This window comes from Orycteropus afer, unplaced genomic scaffold, assembly GCF_000298275.1.
Source record: "Orycteropus afer afer isolate SDZICR_OR568_19922 unplaced genomic scaffold, OryAfe1.0 scaffold00098, whole genome shotgun sequence".
In the NCBI taxonomy this organism is placed as follows: Eukaryota; Metazoa; Chordata; class Mammalia; order Tubulidentata; family Orycteropodidae; genus Orycteropus; species Orycteropus afer.
In genome coordinates, this window is record NW_006921685.1 from 7,324,892 (window position 1) to 7,346,162 (window position 21,271).

The 21,271-nt window shown below is 36.0% G+C and overlaps 1 protein-coding gene across 1 annotated transcript in view; it reads left to right on the forward strand.

Annotated features, from left to right (window-relative positions):
• Positions 1-21,271, forward strand: part of SLC4A4 (solute carrier family 4 member 4) — a 508,661-nt gene that overhangs the window by 440,753 nt on the left and 46,637 nt on the right. Inside the window, exons 16-17 of the mRNA XM_007942789.2 lie at positions 2,105-2,218; positions 6,621-6,782. Of these exons, the coding sequence (XP_007940980.1) occupies positions 2,105-2,218; positions 6,621-6,782 (276 nt within the window). The remainder of the gene's footprint in view (positions 1-2,104; positions 2,219-6,620; positions 6,783-21,271) is intronic.

Sequence of the window (21,271 nt, forward strand, 5' to 3'; positions counted from 1 at the left end):
GGGTCCAAGATTATCTTCTGTGTCTGTGTTAATTGGTTTCCCTTTTCTTTGTTGAAGAGGGTCTGTGCAATCCTTCTGCCTAGTCCGCCATCTTGCCTTATCTTAATTAATTCTTGAAACCAACCAATGAAGTTGAGGGATTATTTTGACTACATTTCTTAAATGGAATAACTGAAGTTAAGAGAAAATAAGTATGCACAAATGGTAAATAATTAAGCTGACATTCCACAACCCAGGTAATCTAACTATAGAAACCATGAGCCTAATCTCTCAACTATATTTTCTCCCAAAATTGATCCCTGTCATCTATGTATACTTGAAATTATTATTCATAATTGTTGGTAACCTACCCCTAAAAGATCCTTTAAGGGTTGGCCTTCTATTCCTCTTTGTACAGTTTTCAAGAAAGATAACAAGGCAGAATTAACCTTCCAAGAAGGAAACAAACTCTTGGCCCTAAAGACCATTTTTGATCCAGCTATTACTTCATACCTAAGACTTCTAACACTGCATAACAATCAAAACTGAGTACTACAACCTTTAGTATATCCACACCACCAAGTAATTTCTGTTCCCTACTTCAATTTCTATTGACTACCTGACTGCAGTATTCCCACTGCTCTTTCAAGAGACCCTTTGTCCTCAGTATCATGCAACCACTCAGCCAATCACTAATCTCTCTTCCTTCATCTAGCAGTGGTGGATAAACTGACTGCTCATCCTGAGTTAACTTGGTAACCTCTAAATCAACTCTGGCTTTTATTTAAGATAAGCCTTCCTTGTGTATGACTTAAGTGTGAGCTTCATGAGCACAGGTATTGTGTCTTTTCTATTATTGTATCCCTATCTCTGGTAGCGTAGTGCCTAACACACTTGACTGCTAACCAGAAGGTTGGTGGTTCAAACCCACCAGCCACTCCTTGGAAGGATAATTGGGCAATCTACTTCCGTAGTCATACCACCTCAGAAACCCTAGGAGGAGTCACTATGAGTCGGGTCCGACTCAATGGCACATAACAACAACAGCACCAAACTAAATTCTAAGTATTTTAAGTACATTCTTATTGAATGATCAAATTATGTGCTATGGTGTATACCAACCTTATAGGGAGACTTGTTTGTCTGTTATCTAGTAATGCTTTGAGGCCTTCATCAAAGCCACGAGAGACTGCAGAGGAGCCTCCAAGAAACTAAATAGTCCCATGCTTCCCTTAACAATTTATAAAAGGCTACTCTGTGCTCACTCCATGGGAAAGGTCTTGGTTTAATTGCTGTATCCTTTAAAGCCCAGACCTTGCCCTGATCAGAGAGTTCTCAAGTAAGGGCAAACACACTGAAAAATTAATGCAGAAAAAATACCCCATAAACACAAAATTTTAAACACTAGCTTGGGATAAGAATTATTTTGACAAAGTTAATGAAAGCATCAAATTCCCATCTTATATCATTTGATATTTCTCTCTAGGTCTTGATATTTACCTCCCTCAGTGGAATGGAACTTTTAATCCCTTCCTAGCTAGATTCTTGGTATTTTCAGGTTACCTTATGGGATTTATATACTCAAAACCCTACATCCTATGATAAACATCATTCTGTGTCTTTATGCAGGTTTTCACAATGTGTCCTTAATTTTGTATAGGAAAAATGTTTGTACAGTATTTCAGAAATATAGTCTATTTAGTTTCCCTTCCCCTGCCCTGTCTATGGGAGCTCTAGTGGTATAGCGTCTAAGGCACTTGACTGCCAACCAGAAGGCTGGCAGTTCAAACCCAACAGCCAGTCCTCGGAAGGAAGATTGGGCAATCTACTTCCATAGTACTACTGCCTCGGAAACCCAAAGAAGGGTTGCTATGAGTGGAATACAATGCGTCCTCTTCTGTGGCATTAGATTCTGACCAGGTAATAAAGTGATACAAAAACAACTTAAAAAATAGCACCTCAGCAGTGTGATGCCACCTTCTATTTGTTGATGAAGCTGTTACTATAAACTGTTAACAAATACAGAATTCTTTATTCAGTTCAAACACAGGTAAATGTATATATCCAATGCTAAAAGGTCTCTCGCTCTCTCTCTCTTTTTTTTTTTTTTTTAATTTTTTTCCAGGCAAGAAAACTTATCAGTGACTTTGCCATTATCTTGTCCATTCTCATCTTTTGTATAATAGATGCCCTGGTAGGTGTGGACACTCCAAAACTAATTGTGCCAAATGAATTGAAGGTAGGTAAAGGACTATATTTTGCTTTTACTGATACTCTTTGTTTTTTTTACTTTCCCACCACTCTGGTATATCATACTTTCTCTGAACATTTCTTTTTCTAGAAATAGTCCCTTACTAAGCTCAAATATATATTTAGTTCATGTATTTACTGAAATTGTCAGATTAACATCAAAAGCAGGGTTCAGATTGTACTGCTTTTTATTAAAAAAAAAAAACTTTATAATATTATAAACTCTGCCTTATGTCTTTAGAGTATTTAAAAATTTGCCAAGAATTTTCATACATGTTATTACCTTGATCCATATAATAATTCTTAGATATATGCAATAAAACTATCATCATCCTGATTTTATATAGTTGAGATTGAAGCTCATAAAACTTAAGTAAAATGTGCAAGATCACAAGACTAATTAATAATAGGGTATGAAGTTAGAATCCAAACTTCCAGATAATTTTCTAGTGCACATTTTATGCTACCAAACTACCTGCCACATATGATTGTAACACACACGTGTTTATATATCTTATGTATTTTAATTACTATGAATAAGATATATAAATTTTTTTTATTAATGTGTTTGTATTTGCAAGCCTCATGGATAAAATTTGCATTACAGTCATTCCTAAATATCCCTGTCTAATTTCTATTAAAAGTCTTCTTTCACCTATTTTTCAGAACCATCTTCTCTCTTTCTACCATATGTATGCCCCCAGAAAGAAAATAAAAGTAGCTGTATCTTTAGCTTCATACCTACTTAATGAGGGAGGTATATCTATGTTATACCAAACAGAATTATTTTACATGTCCCTGCTTTCAAATCTACACTGACTTCTAAAGCCAAAGATGAAGAAATTAAAGATTTTATCAACTTTTGCAGTCTGAAATTGATCAAACATGCAATCAAGATGCATCAATAATTACTGGTGATTGGAATGTAAAATTGTAAAGAAAGAAGGATTGGTAGCTGGAAAATATCACCTTGGTGATAGAAATCATGCCGGAGATGACATGATAGAATTTTGCGAGACTAACAACATACACATTACAGATACCTTTCTTTCAACCACATAAATGGCAACTAAACATGTTGAGCTCACTGGATAGAATTATACAGGAATCAAATTGACTACATCTTTGGAAAGAGATGATGGAGAAGCTCAGTAGCATTACTCAGAACAAGGCCAGAGGCCAACTGTGGAACAAGTCATTAATTGCTCATATGCAAGTTCAAGTTGAAGCTGAAGAAATTAAAACAAGTCCATGAGAGTCAAAATACTACCTTGAGTGTATCCCACCTGAATTTAGAGACCGTCTGAGGTAAAGATTTTACATATTGAACACTAAAGGCCAAAGACCAGATGGGTTGTAGGATGACACCAAGGACATCATACATGAAGAAAGAAAAAGGTTTAAAAGACAGTAAAGAAAGGAAAGACCAAAAAATGGATATCAAAATAGACTGAGAAACTTGCTCTTGAACATAGAATAGCTAAAATGAAAGGAAGAAATGATGAACTAAAAGAGCTGAACTGAAGATTTCACAGGGTGGCTCCAGAAGACAAAGTGAAAGATCATAATGAATGTGCAACAACCTGGAGTTAGAAAACCAAAAGAGAAGAACATGCTTGTCATTTCTCAAGCTGAAAGAACTGAAGAAAAACTTTAAATGTTGAGTGGCAATATTGAAGAATTCAAAACAGGAAGATTCAAAAGAACATAGAATATAGAGTCGTTGTACCAAAAAGATTTGGTTGATGTTGAACCATTTCAAAAGCCAATGATATTGAAGGAAGAAGTACAAGCTGCACTGAAGGCACTGGTGAAAAACAAGGCCATAGAAATTGACAGAATGTGGATTGACATGTTTCAGCACACAGGTGCAACGCTGGAAGCACTATGCCAAGAAATATGGAAAACAGATACCTGGCTAACTGACCCAAGGAGATCCATATATGTTCCCATTACAAAGAGAGGTGATCCAACAGAATCTGTCAAGTATTAAACAATATCATTAATACCACATGCAAATAAAATTTTGCTGAAAATAGTTCAAAAATAGTACATTGACAGGAAACTGCCAGAAATTTGGACTGGATTCAGAAGAGAATGTAGAACAAGAGATTTCATTGCTGATATCTGATGAGTCTTGGCTGAAAACAAAGAATACCAGAAAGATATTTACTTGTGTTTTATTGACTACACAAAGGCATTCAGCTGTGGGGTTTATAACAAATTATGGATAACATTGAGAAGAATGGGAATTCCAGAAGACTTAATTGGCTAATAAGGAACCTATATATAGACCATGAGCAGAATAGGAACACAACAAGGGGATACTGCATGACTTAAGATCAGAAAATCTTTGTGTCAGCATTGTATCTTTTCACCATACTTATTCAATCTCTACGCTGAGCAAATAATCTGAGAGGCTGGACTTGATGAAGAGACTGCAGCATAGGGATTGTAAGAAGATACATTAACACCCTGTAATACACAGATGACACAACCTTGTTTGCTAAAAGTGAAGAAAAATTGCAGCAGTTACTGATGAAGGTCAAAGACTACAGTCTTCAGTACAGATTACACCTCAATGTAAAACAAAAATCCTTACAAAAGGACCAATAAGCAATATCGTCATAAACAGAGAAAAGACTGAAGTTGTCAAAGATTTTATTTTACTTGGATTGACAGTGCCCATGGGAAGCATCAGTCAAGAAATCAAACAATGTATTGCATCAAACAAATCAGCTGCAGAAGACCCTTTTGAAGGCTAAGGTGCTCCTTACCCAACCATAGCATTTTCAATCATCTCATATGCATGTGGAAGCTAGAAAATGAATAATGAAGACCAAAGAAGAATCAATGCACTTGAATTATGGTGCTGGTGAAGAACATTGAACGTACTATGGCCTGCCAAAGAATGAACAAATCTGTGTTGGAATGTTCCTTAGAAGGGAGAATGGCAGGACTTCGTCCCACAAAGTTTGGTCATGTTATCAGAAGGGACCAGTTCCTGGAGAAGGACATCACGCTTGGTAAAACTGAGGGTGAGCAATAAAGAGGAACACTCTTAATGAAACGGATTGACACAGTAGCTATAATAATGGTCTCAAACAGCAGAGATTGTGAGAATGGTTCAGGATCAGGAAGTTTCCTTCCGTTATACAGAGTCACTATGAGTCAGAGCTGACTTGAGGGCACCTAACAACAACTGCTATCTTACACTTACTGTTGTTGTTGTTATGTGCCCTCGAGTTGGACCTGACTCATAGTGACCCCTCCTTGGGTTTCCGAGGCAGTATCACTACAGAAGTAGATTGCCCAACCTTCCTTTCGAGGATAGCTGGTGGGTTTGAACTGCCAGCCTTCTCGTTAGCAGTCAAGTGCCTTAGGTACTATGTTACTCACTAGCAAAGATAAATTCCCATTCATGCACTCAATAATTTACTTTTCAATATTTATTGAATGTTTGCTTTGAATCATGTCTCATGGGGATTTGAAATGCATTAATGACCAAGATAAAATTCCTTCTCTTTCAAGCTCACAACCTAGTAAAGATAATAAAATGTGATAAAATTGATGGTGGAATTGTTAGTCGATTACAACAGAAAAGGGAACTGTCCTTAGAGAAATGAGACTTTCTTGGTAAATTTCAAATATGGAGAACATAATTCATAAATTGCATTCATTTTAGTTTCTGTAGTTGAATTGTTAGGAAAAGATAGATAGGAAAATATTTGCCTCTATCGTGGGAATGTGCAATCTGCTTTGAGAGGATAAATTGAGAATGGGAAAACAGTCATCTTTTCCAATTTTCTATGATATTTTTGAGGATTTAACCAGTTTTTCTCAATCATTGCTCATATGTAGAATAAGAAAGACCAGACTGTTTAAATAAATTCAATTATGACTTACAAAATATTTCTAGCTTTTTAAAAAATATTATGAAGATATTACATTTTGCAGTAGTAGAAACAACTTCAACTTAATTGCTGAAATTCATGAAGAAAATCCATGGTGATTTTATAATTTCTTGCTATACTACTTATTGAAAATTACATTTAGATGTTTCTTCAGACTTATACCACTTTATTTCATTTTGAGTCCTTTTCTTGAATTATCTCAAATGGACAAAATGACCTTTCCTTCTGTTCCATCATTACTCCATATTATTTCTCTCCTTCCTTTAAAATATTGCCCCCAAAATAACCTCCTTTGGGAAGTTTTTAATAAATAATATTTCTCTATCCTATCACATTAGTTAAGTTGTTTCTTCTTACTTTTTAATACATTGACTCTAGACGAAAAAATGAAAGCATATACCCCCCCCTTTGAATGTTTACCAAATAGTATATATTAACCACTAATTCTCCTGAATGATATCCTCTCTCTTCTTCAAGCCAACAAGTCCAAACCGAGGTTGGTTTGTTCCACCATTTGGAGGAAACCCCTGGTGGGTATACCTTGCAGCTGCTATCCCTGCCTTGTTGGTCACCATTCTGATTTTCATGGACCAGCAAATCACAGCTGTGATTGTAAACAGGAAAGAGCATAAACTCAAAGTAAGTGTTTATGATAATTGTTGTCATTGCCTTCTACTTACTTTTTAGTACTTGAAAATACTAATTGATTAAAAACCAGGATAGTTTTATGATATGCTATAGTGAATGTTCCTATGGCTTGATATGCCCCTAGTATGCCTCTTTGGATAGACTTCATTTAAACCCAAAGAAATCTCTTAAATATTATTTCCTTAGCCACCAGAGGGAATGCAGATACAGTTTGCTACTTAATGACTGTCATTCTGCATCTGATTTTTTTAGGTGGCAGCTGTACTTAATGAAAGTGACAAATATTTAATTAATATATATTGACCACTTACATGCTCTATTCCATCAGCTTGCATTTATTTTTAAAGATTATTCAGATAAGTCATGGTTATTAGCTGTTGGTTAAGCATTTGTATTTTTTGCCTTCAAATATCTGTCTCACTATTTTATTGACCATAAAGCATGGAGAAAAAATATTTTATTTTGTACATCTTATTATTTTTCAATCAGTTATTCATTTTATCACGGGTCTAAAGAAGATGCTATAGTGATCTGGAATATATTCCAAGAGAGCTACCTGGCTTTCTATAATGTTTCTCCAACTCTACTTGTGTTTTACTCACAATGGGTTTAGAAGATACCATTGGGGAATTCAGAGATGAATAATAATAATAAGCAGTAATAAGCGTCCCTGGGTGCTGCAAACAGCTAATATGCTTGGCTGCTAACCAAATGGGTAGAGGTTTGAGGCTACTTAGAGGTGCCTCAGAGGAAAGGTCTGGCAATCTGCTTCTGAAAAGTCATCCATCACCAGATTGCCATGAGTCACATTCAACTTGATGGCAGCCACTTAGTAAGAACTATAACTTAGTGGATGTTAACTATGAGCTAGGCCAAGTTCTAAGCACGTTTTATTATATATTAACTCATTCACTACTTCTCATAGACACCATATGAGGGAAGCTTGAGAGCATATTAGAATCTGTATCCTAGAAACAGATAATGAAGTTACCAAGAATTAGGTTCAACATATCAGACATAACAGAAAGAAAAATCCAGAAAATATAAGGAATTGCCTGATTATGGAAGCCCACTGAGCAGAGGGGTAAGAGAGATGAGGAAGATACTAATGAACTAGTAAAGAAAGACTTGAAAGGACAACAGATGATGGTGAGAAATGAGTAAATACCATAATAAACAGACACCAGGAAAATGAGGAAATTAAAAGCTTTGGTCAAAGAGGACATTTTTAGATTTTTATGGGGAGAGGAAGTTCAGAGTCATGGACTGGTCCAAAGTGTGTGACCAGTTTCCGAAACATACCAGAGTTGAAATTCATCAAAACGTGGAATTTCAGGTATAGTGAGCCTAGGTGTTTTAAAGTGTGCATCTGATTCACTATTGAAATGTTTTGAGGGTGCCACAGAGTATAATAGAGAGGAAGATCACTTTTGCTGAAATCACAGTCAGATCACTGTCCCAGAGGTGAGCATGTATTAATGATTGGGAAGATGGTATAAGAAAGCAGAACAAGAAATACCTTGAACTTCAATAAAAGACAATTCATGGTTTCATGAAAGGAGAATGATAGGTATTCCCATTTAATATGGGGAGTTCGAGAAAGCAATAGACTGTCACTGAGAACATCTGCAGGAAATCATTAGTTACTAAAGTATTAGTTTTCGATTATGATTGAAGAAAAAGATGAGAATTCCATTGGAAACCTTCATTTATGAATTTCTGCCCTCTTCCTTCCCCCCCATAAATAAATATTGTACTACTTTGACATACCTCCCTTAATTCTAGGATTGTTGTATAACTTATGCATTTTTGCCTTTTTTTCCCAAATAAACTTTAAGTCTATATTTCATGAATATCTTACAGTGCTTGGTTTTGTATCTTATATTCACAAGTATTAGTTCTATGATCAAACAATTTAAGTAGAAAAAAATCCAATTCTTTTTACTTCCAATCTTGCTGTCTGCTGCTCAGTATTTTGTGCTTGTGTGTTTTTTTTTTTTTAATTTTTCATGCCACCATTATTGCTATCCTTTTCCAAAACAAGTGTTGTTCTTTACAAATATCATATATACAAAGTTATTAAGTTATTTTTAGTATATCCTGATGCAATAAGTTTCAAAAATTGTTTTAAATTATGATATTAACAAAGTCCATGCAATACGTTTGTACCTTAAAAACCCAGTCGTCAGAAGTTATGGAAAAAATAGCAAATGACATCTCGTCTTTATGAGGTTGATTTCTAAGTGTGTATATGTGCTTTATTTATTTATTTATTGAAATTGTGAGTCGGGTAAAAGTTTACAGAGCACACTCATTTTCCATACAGCAGTTCATACACATTTTGTTTCATCACATTAATTGCAGTCCCCATAAAGTAACAGCTATCTTCCTACTTCCTTCCTGTGGTTGCCTTTTCTCTGTGTTCTTCTTTCCTATGCATTTCTGCCCTCTGAGCTATCTCCCTGTGCAAATACTGCCCTTCTGCTCTCCCATAATTGATTGTTGTAAGTGTATCTCCCTAGTATAAATGTTCACCTTATATGCCTGTCTATTGTTTGCAGTGAGTTCAATTCCAGTGCCCAAAGAGTGACTAGGGACCATAGTCTCAGGGGTTTTACCACTCTCTATCAGACTAGGAGCTCTGGTAGCATAGTGCCTAAGGCACTTGACTGTTAACCAGAAGGCTGGCGGTTCAAACCCACCAGCCACTCCTCGGAAGGAAGGTTGGGCATTCCTACTTCTGTAGTGATACTGCCTCAGAAACCCAAGGAGGGGTCACTATGAGTCGGGGCCGACTCGATGGCAAATAACAACAACAACAATCAGACTAGTAAGCCGGTCTTGTTTTTTGATTTTGAGTTTTGTTCCACATTTTTCTCCCATTCTTTCTAGGATCTCCTGCACTGATCCCTTTTTCTGTGTTTGACAGTGGTAGCAGGGCACCATCTAGTTCTTTTGGTCTCATAGTCATGTAGGCTGAGGTTCGCATGGTCTCCTCGTGCCTTGGACTGATTGTTTCCATCAGTCTCTTACTCTCTTCATGCTTCTTTACGATGAGGAGAGACCCAATTATTGCATTTAGATGACTGTTTGCAAGCTTTTAAGACCCTAGTTGCTACTCACCAAAGTAGGATGTAGAACAATGTTTTTGTGTAGTATGTAATGCCAGTTGAGCTTGATGTCCCCTGAAACTCTGGTCCTGAGTCCACAAGTCCAACAGCTCACTTCCTTAGGGTGGTTGGCAGTGGCTAAGAAGTTATTGTAATTTTGCCCCCTGTTAGTTCTATTATATAGGCTTTATTATACCATTACAAATACATATGTACAAATTATATGTGTGTTTAAGTCATCAGTCCATTGTCTCTTTTTAATGGAAAATATTCTATTGTAATTGGATTTTATAGTAAGTGAAATTGCAATAATGTAAATGCTATTCTAGAAACAAACAATATATACCCCAAAAGTTTCCTTAAGCTTTATTTGTTTATTTTTAGAATACATAGAAGTTACCATATTTGAATGACCAGGGATCATCTGATAGATAGTAATAGTACATGTTGCCAACCCTTAGGAAGGTAGGAGCTCTGGTGACATAGTGCCTAAGACATATGACTGTTAAGCAGAAGGCTGGTGGTTCAAATCCACCAGCCACTCCTCAGAAGGAAAATTGGGCAGTCTACTTCCATAGTGATATGACTTCAGAAATCCAAAGAGGAGTTGCTGTGAGTCGCATCTGAGTTGACAGCAGTGAGGTTTTTTTTGGTTATGAAGTGAGGGAGTCTGATGTCCATAAAAAAAATTGAAATTCTGTTCTGTATCTTCTCTCTTTTGATCAGGATTGTTTTGTGGCATCTTTGATCAAAATGTTTAGTAGTGGTAGCCAGTTACCGTCAAGTTCTTCTGGTCTCATGGCAGAGGAGACAGTTTATCATGGAGGCAGTTAGCCAAACATTCCATATCCTACTATTCTATCTGTCCTTTCTCTGTTGTTGCAGCAAAAAGAGGCCATTTGTGTGCCTTGGATGGCCATTGCAAGTTTTTAAGAATCAGGCACTACACAATGAGCTAGAAGGTAGAACAGAAACAATGAATATGTTATTAAGCCAATTAACTGGGATGTCCCATGAAATCATAACCCTAAACCTCCAAACTAAGGAACCAAACCTGTGAGGTTGTATATAAGTAGCCTCAGCAGCTAGTATTTTGTTGTAAATAAATCTATCACACAACTTTTGCCAGTTCAACTTTTCACAGGTGTACAACTTACTGATAGCAATTTTCCATCACGGTTAACCTCCTCTTTCCCCCTTTTTCTTCCCCCTGGTAACTACTAATAAACTTTGTTCTTTATATAAAATCAAACCAAACTCACTGACATTGAGTCAATTCCGGCTCATAGTAACCCCCACTGGGTTTCCAAGTCCATAAATCTTTACAGAAGCAGAATGCCTCCTCTTTCTTCCATGGAGCAGCTGGTGGGTTCATTTGCCTTTTCTTGTCTTTGTATAAAATCCCAAAGAGTCCACAAGAAAACTTAATAGAGGAATTTAGGAAAGTTTCAAGGTACATCATCAACAAACAAAAATCAATTGGATTTCTATACACCAGCAATAAGAAATTGGAAAGAGAAATTAGGGAAACAAGTCCATTTATGATAGCATGTAAGAGAGTAAAGTAACTACAAGTAAATATAACCAGAGACATGAAGAATTATACAATGAAAACTGTAAAACACTCTTGTGATCTATGTATAATGGTTATGAAACATTCGAATTTACTTTTTGTAAATAACACATTTTAGACTCTTTAAAAATTCATTCTTACAATTTTAACTCTAAAGGATTTAAGTCATTTAAATTGATAGTGATGATTGATACATTTGGATTCATTTTTACCATGTTAATTTTTATTCCTATTTGTTTTAGTTCCTCTGTGTTCTTTTTGTTATTCTTGCTTTCCCTCTTTTAGATTGATACAATTTTGTTTTCCTTCTTTTCATCATTATATTTTTCCCCCTTCACTAGTTTGAAAGTTATACTCTGTATTTTTTCTTTAGTAATCTTGAGTTTAGTGGTTATATTTTAGTATTTAATTTTAAAGTTTATCAGTAATATTTCCTCTTCTCCTTGACAGTATAAGGACATGTTGTTGTTACATGCCATCGAGTCAGATCGACTCAAAGCGACCCCTCCTTGGGTTTCCGAGGCAGTATCACTACGGAAGTAGATTGCCCAACCTTCCTTCTGAAGAGTGGCTGGTGGGTTTGAACCACCAGCCTTCTTTAGCAGTCAAATGCCTTAGTCACTACACTACCAGAGTTCCTTGTATAAGGGTATATTATTCTTTAATTTTGATATTCCTTCTCTGATCATGTTAATATTACCCAAATTGTTATTCCTATTTTACTTTTTTAATCTGATATGTTAGATGTAGTTAATATATTCCTCATAGTTGTCCACAGAAACAGAACAGAAGATGGTATTTATCTCCTATTATACATACACACACATACGTGTGTGTGTGTGTATGTATGTATATATACACACACATACACACATATATATATGTACACACACACACAAACACACATATATATATAATATCTGCTAGAGGTTTATACATCTCTTTCTTTCTCTATATATAAATCTATCTATCTAAAATACAAAGAAAGAGATGTATAGATATTTTTTTGATTTAAGGAACTGGTTCAGTGTGATTGTGGGGGCTGACAAGTCCAAAATTCATAAGCCAAATACTATGAAAACACTGACAGTGTTATAATCTTGAGGCAGAATCCTTCTCTTCTTGGAAACCTCAGCTTTTGCTCTTTAGGCTTCAAATGAATAGATAAGATCCCACCTGCTTAGAGTTAATTGACTGTAAATATACTCCCATCTACAAAATGTCTTCACAGCATCATCTAGGTTAATATTTGATTAAACAACTGGTGGCATAGCCTAGACAAGTTGACCCATAAAATAAACCATCACTGCCAATATTTTAGGGATTATCTACAAATTTACCATTTCCTTTGGTTAATTTTTCTTATTTGCATTTCAGATCTTTGCATTTTTGGAATCTTTTCCTTTGGACTGAATTATTTTCCTTAAATAGTAAGATTTTTATGCCTCCTGCCTTGCCCCTAGACTGTTCATGGGCTAAAATGACTGGTCCTTGGACCATGTTACCCATCCACTATACTTTGGTTGGAGAAGTTCTGCTTTTGAAATTTTTCCTATGAGGACTCTGGATGATAAATGTTCTCATTGTTATTTAATTTTTATAAAAATATATATAGCACAACATTCGCCAAGTCAACATTTTTCACGTGTACAATACAATAACACTAATTAGATCAATGTCTTTGTTTCATTCTCATTCTTGATAGGTAGCTTCTCTGGACATATAATTTTACTTTGAAAGCTAGTTTCTTTCAGCACTTGGAAGCTATTTTTCTACTGTTTCTTACTTCCATTGTTGCTTTTTAAAAATGAACTGTCAGTATATTGTCATATCTTTTGTAAATAATCTGTCTTTTCTTTTTGGATGCTTTTGTAGTCTTCTTTCCTGACTCTATTCTAGAGTTTCCTACATTTGTATAGGCATTGATTTATTTTTATTACATGTGGGATTTATTGGGCTTTCTGAAGCTTAAGATTAATATCTTTTTTAATTACAGAAAGTTTTAATTCTTTTTTTTTGAAGTTGTATTGTGATTTGAGTAAAAGTTTACAGAGCAAATTCAATTTCCATACAGTAGTTCATACACATTTTATTTTGAGGCATTGACTGCAATACCCACAATATAACAGCTCTCTTCCCACTTCCTCCCTCTACTTACCTCTTCTCTTTTTCCTTCTTTCCTATGCATTCCTGCCCCATGAACTATTTCCCTGTGTGAATACTGCTCTTCTTTTCTCCCATGATGGATTGTTCTAAGGAGTGTATCTACCTGATATAAATGTTCACACTATATGCCTCTCTGTTGTTTGGCTGGAAGCCACGACAGTGAGTTCAGTTCCAGACCTGAAGGGTAACTAGGGGCCATAGTCTTAGGATCTCACCAGGCTCTATCAGACCAGTAACCTGGTCTTTTTTTTTTTTTATGATTTTGAATTTTGTTCCACATTGTTCTCCCACTCTATCCAGGATATCCTGCACTGATCCCTTTCTAAGTGGGTGATGTGGTAGTTGGGCATCATCTAGTTCTTCTGGTCTCATGGTCATACAGGCTGAGGTTTGCATGGTGCATTAGTCCTTTGGACTAATTGTTTCCATGTGTCTTTGGTTTTCTTCATTCTTCTTTGCTCTGGATGTGGAGGGACCAATTGTTGTGTCTGGATATGCACTTGCAAGCTTTTAAGACCCCAGTTAACAACTTACTAAAGTAGGATGTTGTTGTTGTTGTTGTTAAGTGCCGTCAAGTCGTTTCCGACTCATAGCGACCCCATGCACAGCAGAACGAAACACTGCCCGATCCCGCACCAGCCCCACAATCCCTGCTATACTTGAGCCCATTATCCCAGCCACCGTATCAATCCATCTCCTTGAAGGCCTCCCCCTCTTTCGTCGACCCTCCACCCTACCAAGCATGACATCCTTCTCCAGGGAATGGTCCCTTCTTACAACACGACCAAAATAGGTGAGACGAAGTCTGGCCATTCTTGCTTCCAAGGAGCATTCTGGCTGCACTTCTTCCAGGACAGATCTGTTAGTTCTTTTAGCAGTCCACAGTACTTTCAGCATTCTTCACCAGCAGTAGGATGTAGAACAATGTTTTGGTGTAGTATGTTATGCCAGTTGAGCTTCATGTCCCCCACAACCGTGGTCCCAAGCCCATAGGTCCAACAACTCATTCCAACAAGGTGGTTGACTATGCCCAAGAAGTTATCATAATTTTGCCCCCTGTTAGTTTTATCTATTATACTTACAGCACATACAAACACATATGTAGAAATATCATCAACCAACCTTATATATGGTCATGGGTATATTTTTTTTTCCTAGACATACCTGATCATTCAGCCTGTCTACTAACCTATTTATCCACAGATTAATGTTTGTTATCACTGATAACACAGTATATGTAAAAATGTTTATCTTTGTTGTTTATACTTCTTGTGCACCTCTCTGTGTCTTCCATTTCCTTAGTGTTATTGTGTTGGTCACTCAGTTTAGTACATTGCCTTTCCCTTCACCCAAGTCAATACTTTTCTCTTACCTGTGTAGCAATTTTTCCTACCCTACCCTCCATCCCTGGCAACCAACAGTTTCCTTCCATGTATAAACCTTTCCTTGACTTTTTACAATAGTGAACTAATGCAATATTTATCCACCTGTGACTGACTTATTTCACTCAGCATAATGTCCTCCAAGTTCATGTACATTATGCAGTGTTTCACAGATGCTACGTAATTCTTTAGTGTTGCATAGTATTCCATTTTGTTTGTACCATAGTGTGGTGATCCATTCTTCTGTTGGTGGGCACTTAGGTTGTTGCCATTTCTTTGCTATTGTGAATAATGCTGTAATGAACATGGCTGTGCATATATCTGTTACTGTCCTGGCTCTCACTTCTTTAGGATATATACCTAGTAATGGGATTGCTGAATCAAATGATATTTCTATTTCCAACTTTTTAAGGAATCATCATACTGATTTCCACAGTGGTTGTATCATTTTACAGTCCCACCAGCAGTGTGTGAAAGTCTCAGTCTCTCCACATCCTGACCAGCATTTTTTATTTTCTGTCTTGTTAAACTTTGTTATTGGTGTTACTGTGAGGTGGTTACTCATTGTTTTGACTTGCATTTCTCTAATTGCCAATGATAGCAAACCTTTCTTTATGTGTTTGTTGGCCTTCTGAGTATCTTCTTTGGTGAAGTGTCTGTTCAGATCTTCTTCTCATTTTTTAACTGGATTATTTGTCTTTTTGATGTTGAGGTGTTGAAGTTTTATTTATTTTAGATATAAGTACCTTGCCAGATACATCATTGCTGAATGTTTTTTTCCCAATTTGTAGGTTCTGTTTTTACTCTTTTGGGGAAGTCCTTAAGTCTTTGATCTATCTGGAGTTAGTTTTCATGTATGGTGTGAGGTATAGATCTTGTTTCACTTTTCTGAAAATGGATATGTGTTTTTGTCAGCAACATTTGTTAACAAGACTGTCTCTTCACTCTTTAATGGTTTGGGCCCTTTGTCAGATATCAGCTGATCATATTTTGATGGATCTATTCCTGGGTTCTCAATTCTGTTCCACTGGTCTAGATGTCTGTCATACCAATACCATGCTGTATTGACTACTGTGGCTATATAGTAGGTTCTGGGATCTGGGAATGTGATACCTTCTACTTTGTTCTTCTTCTTCAACAGTCCTTTACTTTTCTGAGGTCTCTTCCTTTCCATGTTAAATTAGTGATTAGTTTTTCCATATCCTTAAAGAACGTTGACAGAATTTATAGTGGGGTTGCATTGAATGTATAGATTGCTTTGGGTAATACTGACATTTCCATTATTGAAGATTTTTGTGTCTGTGTTCATGAGGGATATTGTTCTGTACTTTTCCTTTTTTAGTGATGTCTTTTCTTGATTTTGGTATTAAGGTTATGCTTGCTTCATAAAATGAATTTGGGAGGATTCCATCCTTTTCTATGTTTTGAAGTAGTTTGAGTAAGATTGGTGTCAGTTCTGCTCTGAATGTTTGGTAGAATTTTCCAGTGAAACTGTCTGGGCTGGGACTTTTTTTTGTTGGTTATATTTTTTTTTAATGACCTGTTCAATTTCTTTTTTTTTATTATGAGTCTTCTCAACTTTTTCACCTCAATCTGTGTTAGTTTAGGTAAGTAGCATGTTTTTAGAAATCTGTCCATTTCTTCTAGATTTTCAAATTTGTTGGAGTACACTTCTTTATAGTATCCTGATATTATCCGTTTTACTTTGGTTGACTCTGATGTAATGTCAGTCACTTCATTTTTCATTCATGTTATTTGTATCTTATCACTCTTTTCCTCTCTTAAGTTTGCCAGTGGTTTGTGGATTTTACTATATCTTTACAAGAAACCAACTCTTGGTCTTGTTGATTTTTCCTATTCTCTGTTTCATTTATTTCTGCTTACAGCTTTATTATTTCTTTTCTTCTGGTAACTTTTTTTGTTGCTCTTTTTCAGTTTGTTAAGGTTTGATTTTGGCTCTTCCTTGTTTTTGGTTGTGTGCATTTATTGCTGTAAATTTCCCTCTGATCACTGCTTTTACAGTGTCCCAAAGATTTTGGTATGTTGTGTTTTCATTCTCATTAGATTCAAGTAATTTTAATTTCTTCTATTCAGTCATTTTTAAGATGTGATTCTGTTTCCATGCATTTGCTCTTTTTCTGTCAATCTTCCTGTTGTTGATTTGTAATTTTATTGCATTGTAATCTGACAAGATGCTTTGTAGTATTTCAGTGTTTTAAAATTTATTGAGCCTTTCTCTGTGGCCTAACATGTGGTCTATCCTAGAGACTGTTCCATGTGCATTGGAAAAGAATGTATATCGTGCTGTTGTTGGGTCAAGTGCTCTGTAGATGTCTATAAGGTCAAATTGGTAGATTTTATTGCTTAATTCTTCTGTTTCTTTGTTGAGTTTATTTCTGGTTGTTCTATCTTTCCTTGAAAGTGGTATTTTAAAGGCTGGCAGTTCAAACCCATCAGCCACTCCTCAGAAGGAAGGTTGGGCAATCTACTTCCATAGTGATACTGCCTCGGCAACCCAAGGAGGGGTCGCTATGAGTTGGAGCTGACTCGATGGCACATAACAACAACAACAACAACACTATTACTGTGGATTCATCTAATTGTCTTTTCAATTCTGTTAAAGTCTTATTTATGTATTTTGAGGCTCTTTCATTGAGTATATAAATATTTATTATGGTTATGTCCTCTTATTCATTATATAATGTCCTTCCTTGTCTCTTATGCTGGTTCTTTTTTTAAAATCTGTTTTATCAGAAATTAATAATGCTACTCCTGTTCTTTTTTGATTGCCATTTTCTTGATACATCTTTTTCCAACTTTTGATTTTTAGTCCATTTTTGTCTTTGTCTCTAAAGTGTGTCTCTTGTAGACAGCATATTAATGGGTGATATTGTCTTATCCAGTCTGCAATACTCCATCTCTTGAGTGGTGACTTTAATCCTTTTGCTTTCAGTATAATTACCAACAAGTAAGAATTTGTTGCTGTCATTTTGTTATGTGTTTTTTCTTGGTATTGATGATTTACTTTGTTCCATATAACTTTCTGTGCTGAGCTCACTTTGTTTATGAATAGTGTTACCATTTCCTTTGTTACTATTTGTTTAGTATTTGCTAAATACTATTGCCTGTCCTCTTTTTTATTTTGATATGAAGACTTATTATTTTTCTTTGAGATTACCCTGTGATCTATTGTTTTCTTCCCAAGTTTAGAATAGTCTGTTCTATTTCACAATTGTCTCGACTTTCTCACCATTTAGAAGTTCTGTAACTATGATATTTATTCCCTCGTTTTGATTTGTAGTTGTCCTCATTTACCAATTGATATTTCTAGTTCCCTGTTTATAGTCCTGTAAGCTTATTTTACTTTGGATACTTTTGTATCTGGGTTGGCTTCTGGGTTATGTCATCATGTGTGTTAATCATTGGTGATTGTTTGCCGTTGTTGATTCTCTGTCCAGAGGATTCCCTTTAGCATCTCCTGTAAGGTTAGTCAGCTTTTAACAAGTTCCCTTAATTTCTGTTTATGTGGAAATGTTCTAATTTCACCATCATATTTGAGAGACAGTTTTTCTGGATATATGATCTTTGTTTTTGTGGTTGTCATGTGCCATTGAGTCAGACCCAACTCATAGCAACCACTCCTTGGGTTTCTGAGGCAATATCACTACAGAAGTAGATTGCCCAACCTTCTTTCCAAGGAGTGGCTGGTGGGTTTCAACTGCCAGCCTTCTGGTTAGCAGTCAAGTACCTTAGGTACTACACAATCCTTGGTTGGAATTTTTTTCTTTCAGGGTTTTGTGTATATCATCCCATTGCTTTCTTGCCTGTATGGTTTCTACCAAGAAATCACAGCTTAGTCTTATTGATTGCCTTTGTAAGTAACTTTTCATGCTGCTTTCAGGGTTCTATATTTGTCTTTGGTTTTGGTGAGTTTGATTATGATATGTCTTGGTGATTTTGTTTTTGAGTCTATCCTGTTTTGAGCTCATTGAACTTTTTAAATGGATATCTTCTCATTTTTTATTATATTAGGGAAATTCTCTTCCAACAAATCTTCAACAATTTTCTGTATAGTTTTATTTGTCTCTTCCTGCCCTGGAATTCTGATTGTTGTTGTTGTTGTTGTTATGTGCCGTAGAGTCGGACCCAACTCATAGCAACCCCTCCTTGGGTTTCCGAGGCAGTACCACTATGGAAGTAGATCACCCCATCTTCCTTCCGAGGAGCGGCTGGTGGGTTTGAACCACCAGCCTTCTGGTTAGCAGTCAAGTGCCTTAGGCACTATGCTACCAGAGCATATTAGTTATTCCTCCTGATGGTTTTCTACATGGATCTTAGGCTTTCTTCATTTTGTTTTGATCTTTTTTCTGATTGATCCCTTAAAAAAGTGGTATTGAGATATTTGTCTTCAATCTCACTAATTCTATCTTCCATTGATTCAGTTCTGCTCCTTTGCCCATTTAAGTGTTACCTATTTCTGAAATTTTAGTATTAGTCTTCTGGATTTCTATTTGTAGTTTTTGTATCATTTCTAACTTTTCAATTATTTTGTCAGTTTGCTCCTGTATTGTTTTCCAAATTGTTCTATAATTTTGTCTGTATTTTCCTTAATTTTGTCTATGTTTTCCTTAATTTTGTCAGTGTTTCCTTGATCTGTCTACCAATCCATTGAAGGTACCTAAATATAACTTTTGAATTCCTTATCAAGGAGTTATAATGCCACTTCTTCCTTAGGGAGTTTTTCTGGGTCTGTATCACAGTCCCTTGTTTGTACTATTTTATCTTGCTTCTTTGTGTGTACTGGGAAGGTCAGTTGTCTCCAAGACATTTTGACATCATTGTACATATATTTAATTGTTGGTTGCATGTTGGTGTGATTCACCCAAGATTTTTTTCCCCTTATTTTGTTTTGATATGTCTGAGTGAGAACAGGGTACTATGCTCCTCTGTTCAATAGTTGGCAGCACTAGGCATTCAGTACCTAGCTTCAGGTGAGTGTGACAGAGTGAGAGTGTGTACCTAGATCTCTGTTAGCTATTCGGAAAGAACAGTTATGAATCAGTTGGGTTGGAATTGGCCTCCATCTATTGTTGATCAATTGGTGCAGAAGCACGTGATGGCCCTCAATCAGTTGGTGGGGATGCAGGAGGTGCAGATATGGTTGGGGTGTATGAGTATGCTTATTGTCTCCCACTTATAGACAAAAGGACAATTTAAAAGATCACCAAAAAATAAAAAATAAAAACAAGAGAATAACACAAACTGCAGGAAAAAAACAGGAACAAGTGCAAAAAGAAATGCAATAAGTGAGAAGAAATATTTAAAGAAATATTTTAAAAAGTCAAAACAAATATAAATAGAACAGAGGACAAAAACCACAATATGTGGAGAGTAGGAATAAGAAAAAAGAGTAAGAGTAAAAGAATAATAAAGAAAAAATGAGAACTGCAAAAAGAAAAACAAGGTATGGGAAGAACCAAAAGAAAGAAAAAAGATGAGAACCAGGGGAAAAAAAAAAAAGAAATAAATAAAAACAAAAAAGTAGAGAGAAGAAAGAAAAAATGAATTTAAAAACAAAACTGGGGGATGGGTGGGCAGGGACAGAGCACCCAGGCTCTGTCAGGGCACAGACTAGCATGGAATTCCTACTGGTCCAGAAGGAGGGTGGAGTTAGGGGATGGCTACACCTCCATTCACCAAGTGCGTCAAGAGTAACAAGGGAAATATTACACCTTTCTAATTGTCAGCCTCCAGTACAGTTGTCTGTACTGTCCTTGACAAGTGGAGCCTATTCTTAGGTTGCTGTGATCAGAACTATGCTTGCAAATGTTCAAAATGGCTGTGCCCTCACGACAGCCAAAAGTTCACAGCTCAGTTTGTCTCCTTATTTACTGTTTTCCTTTCTAGTCATCAGCCACCAGTGGAGTTGTCCATGTGGTCCTTGGTGAGCCATGGTGACTTTTATGTTGATGCCCAGATCCTAATGACACTTGTAAATATTCAAACTAGCCAGCTGTCAGGATAACTGACAGCCACAGCTCTATTTGTCTCCGACTTCACTGTTTTCATTCAGGTTCTTTTACTAGTTGCTATTTTAACCCATTTCTTTATCCTTTCCTTCAAAGTTCATGCTTCCAGGATTATCTCCTCTGTTTCAATTGTTTTATTTCTTTGTTGCAGAGGGTCTTTGTAGTTTGTCTGCCTATTCTACTATCTTGCCAAAAGTCCCCATAATTTTTTTTTTTCTTT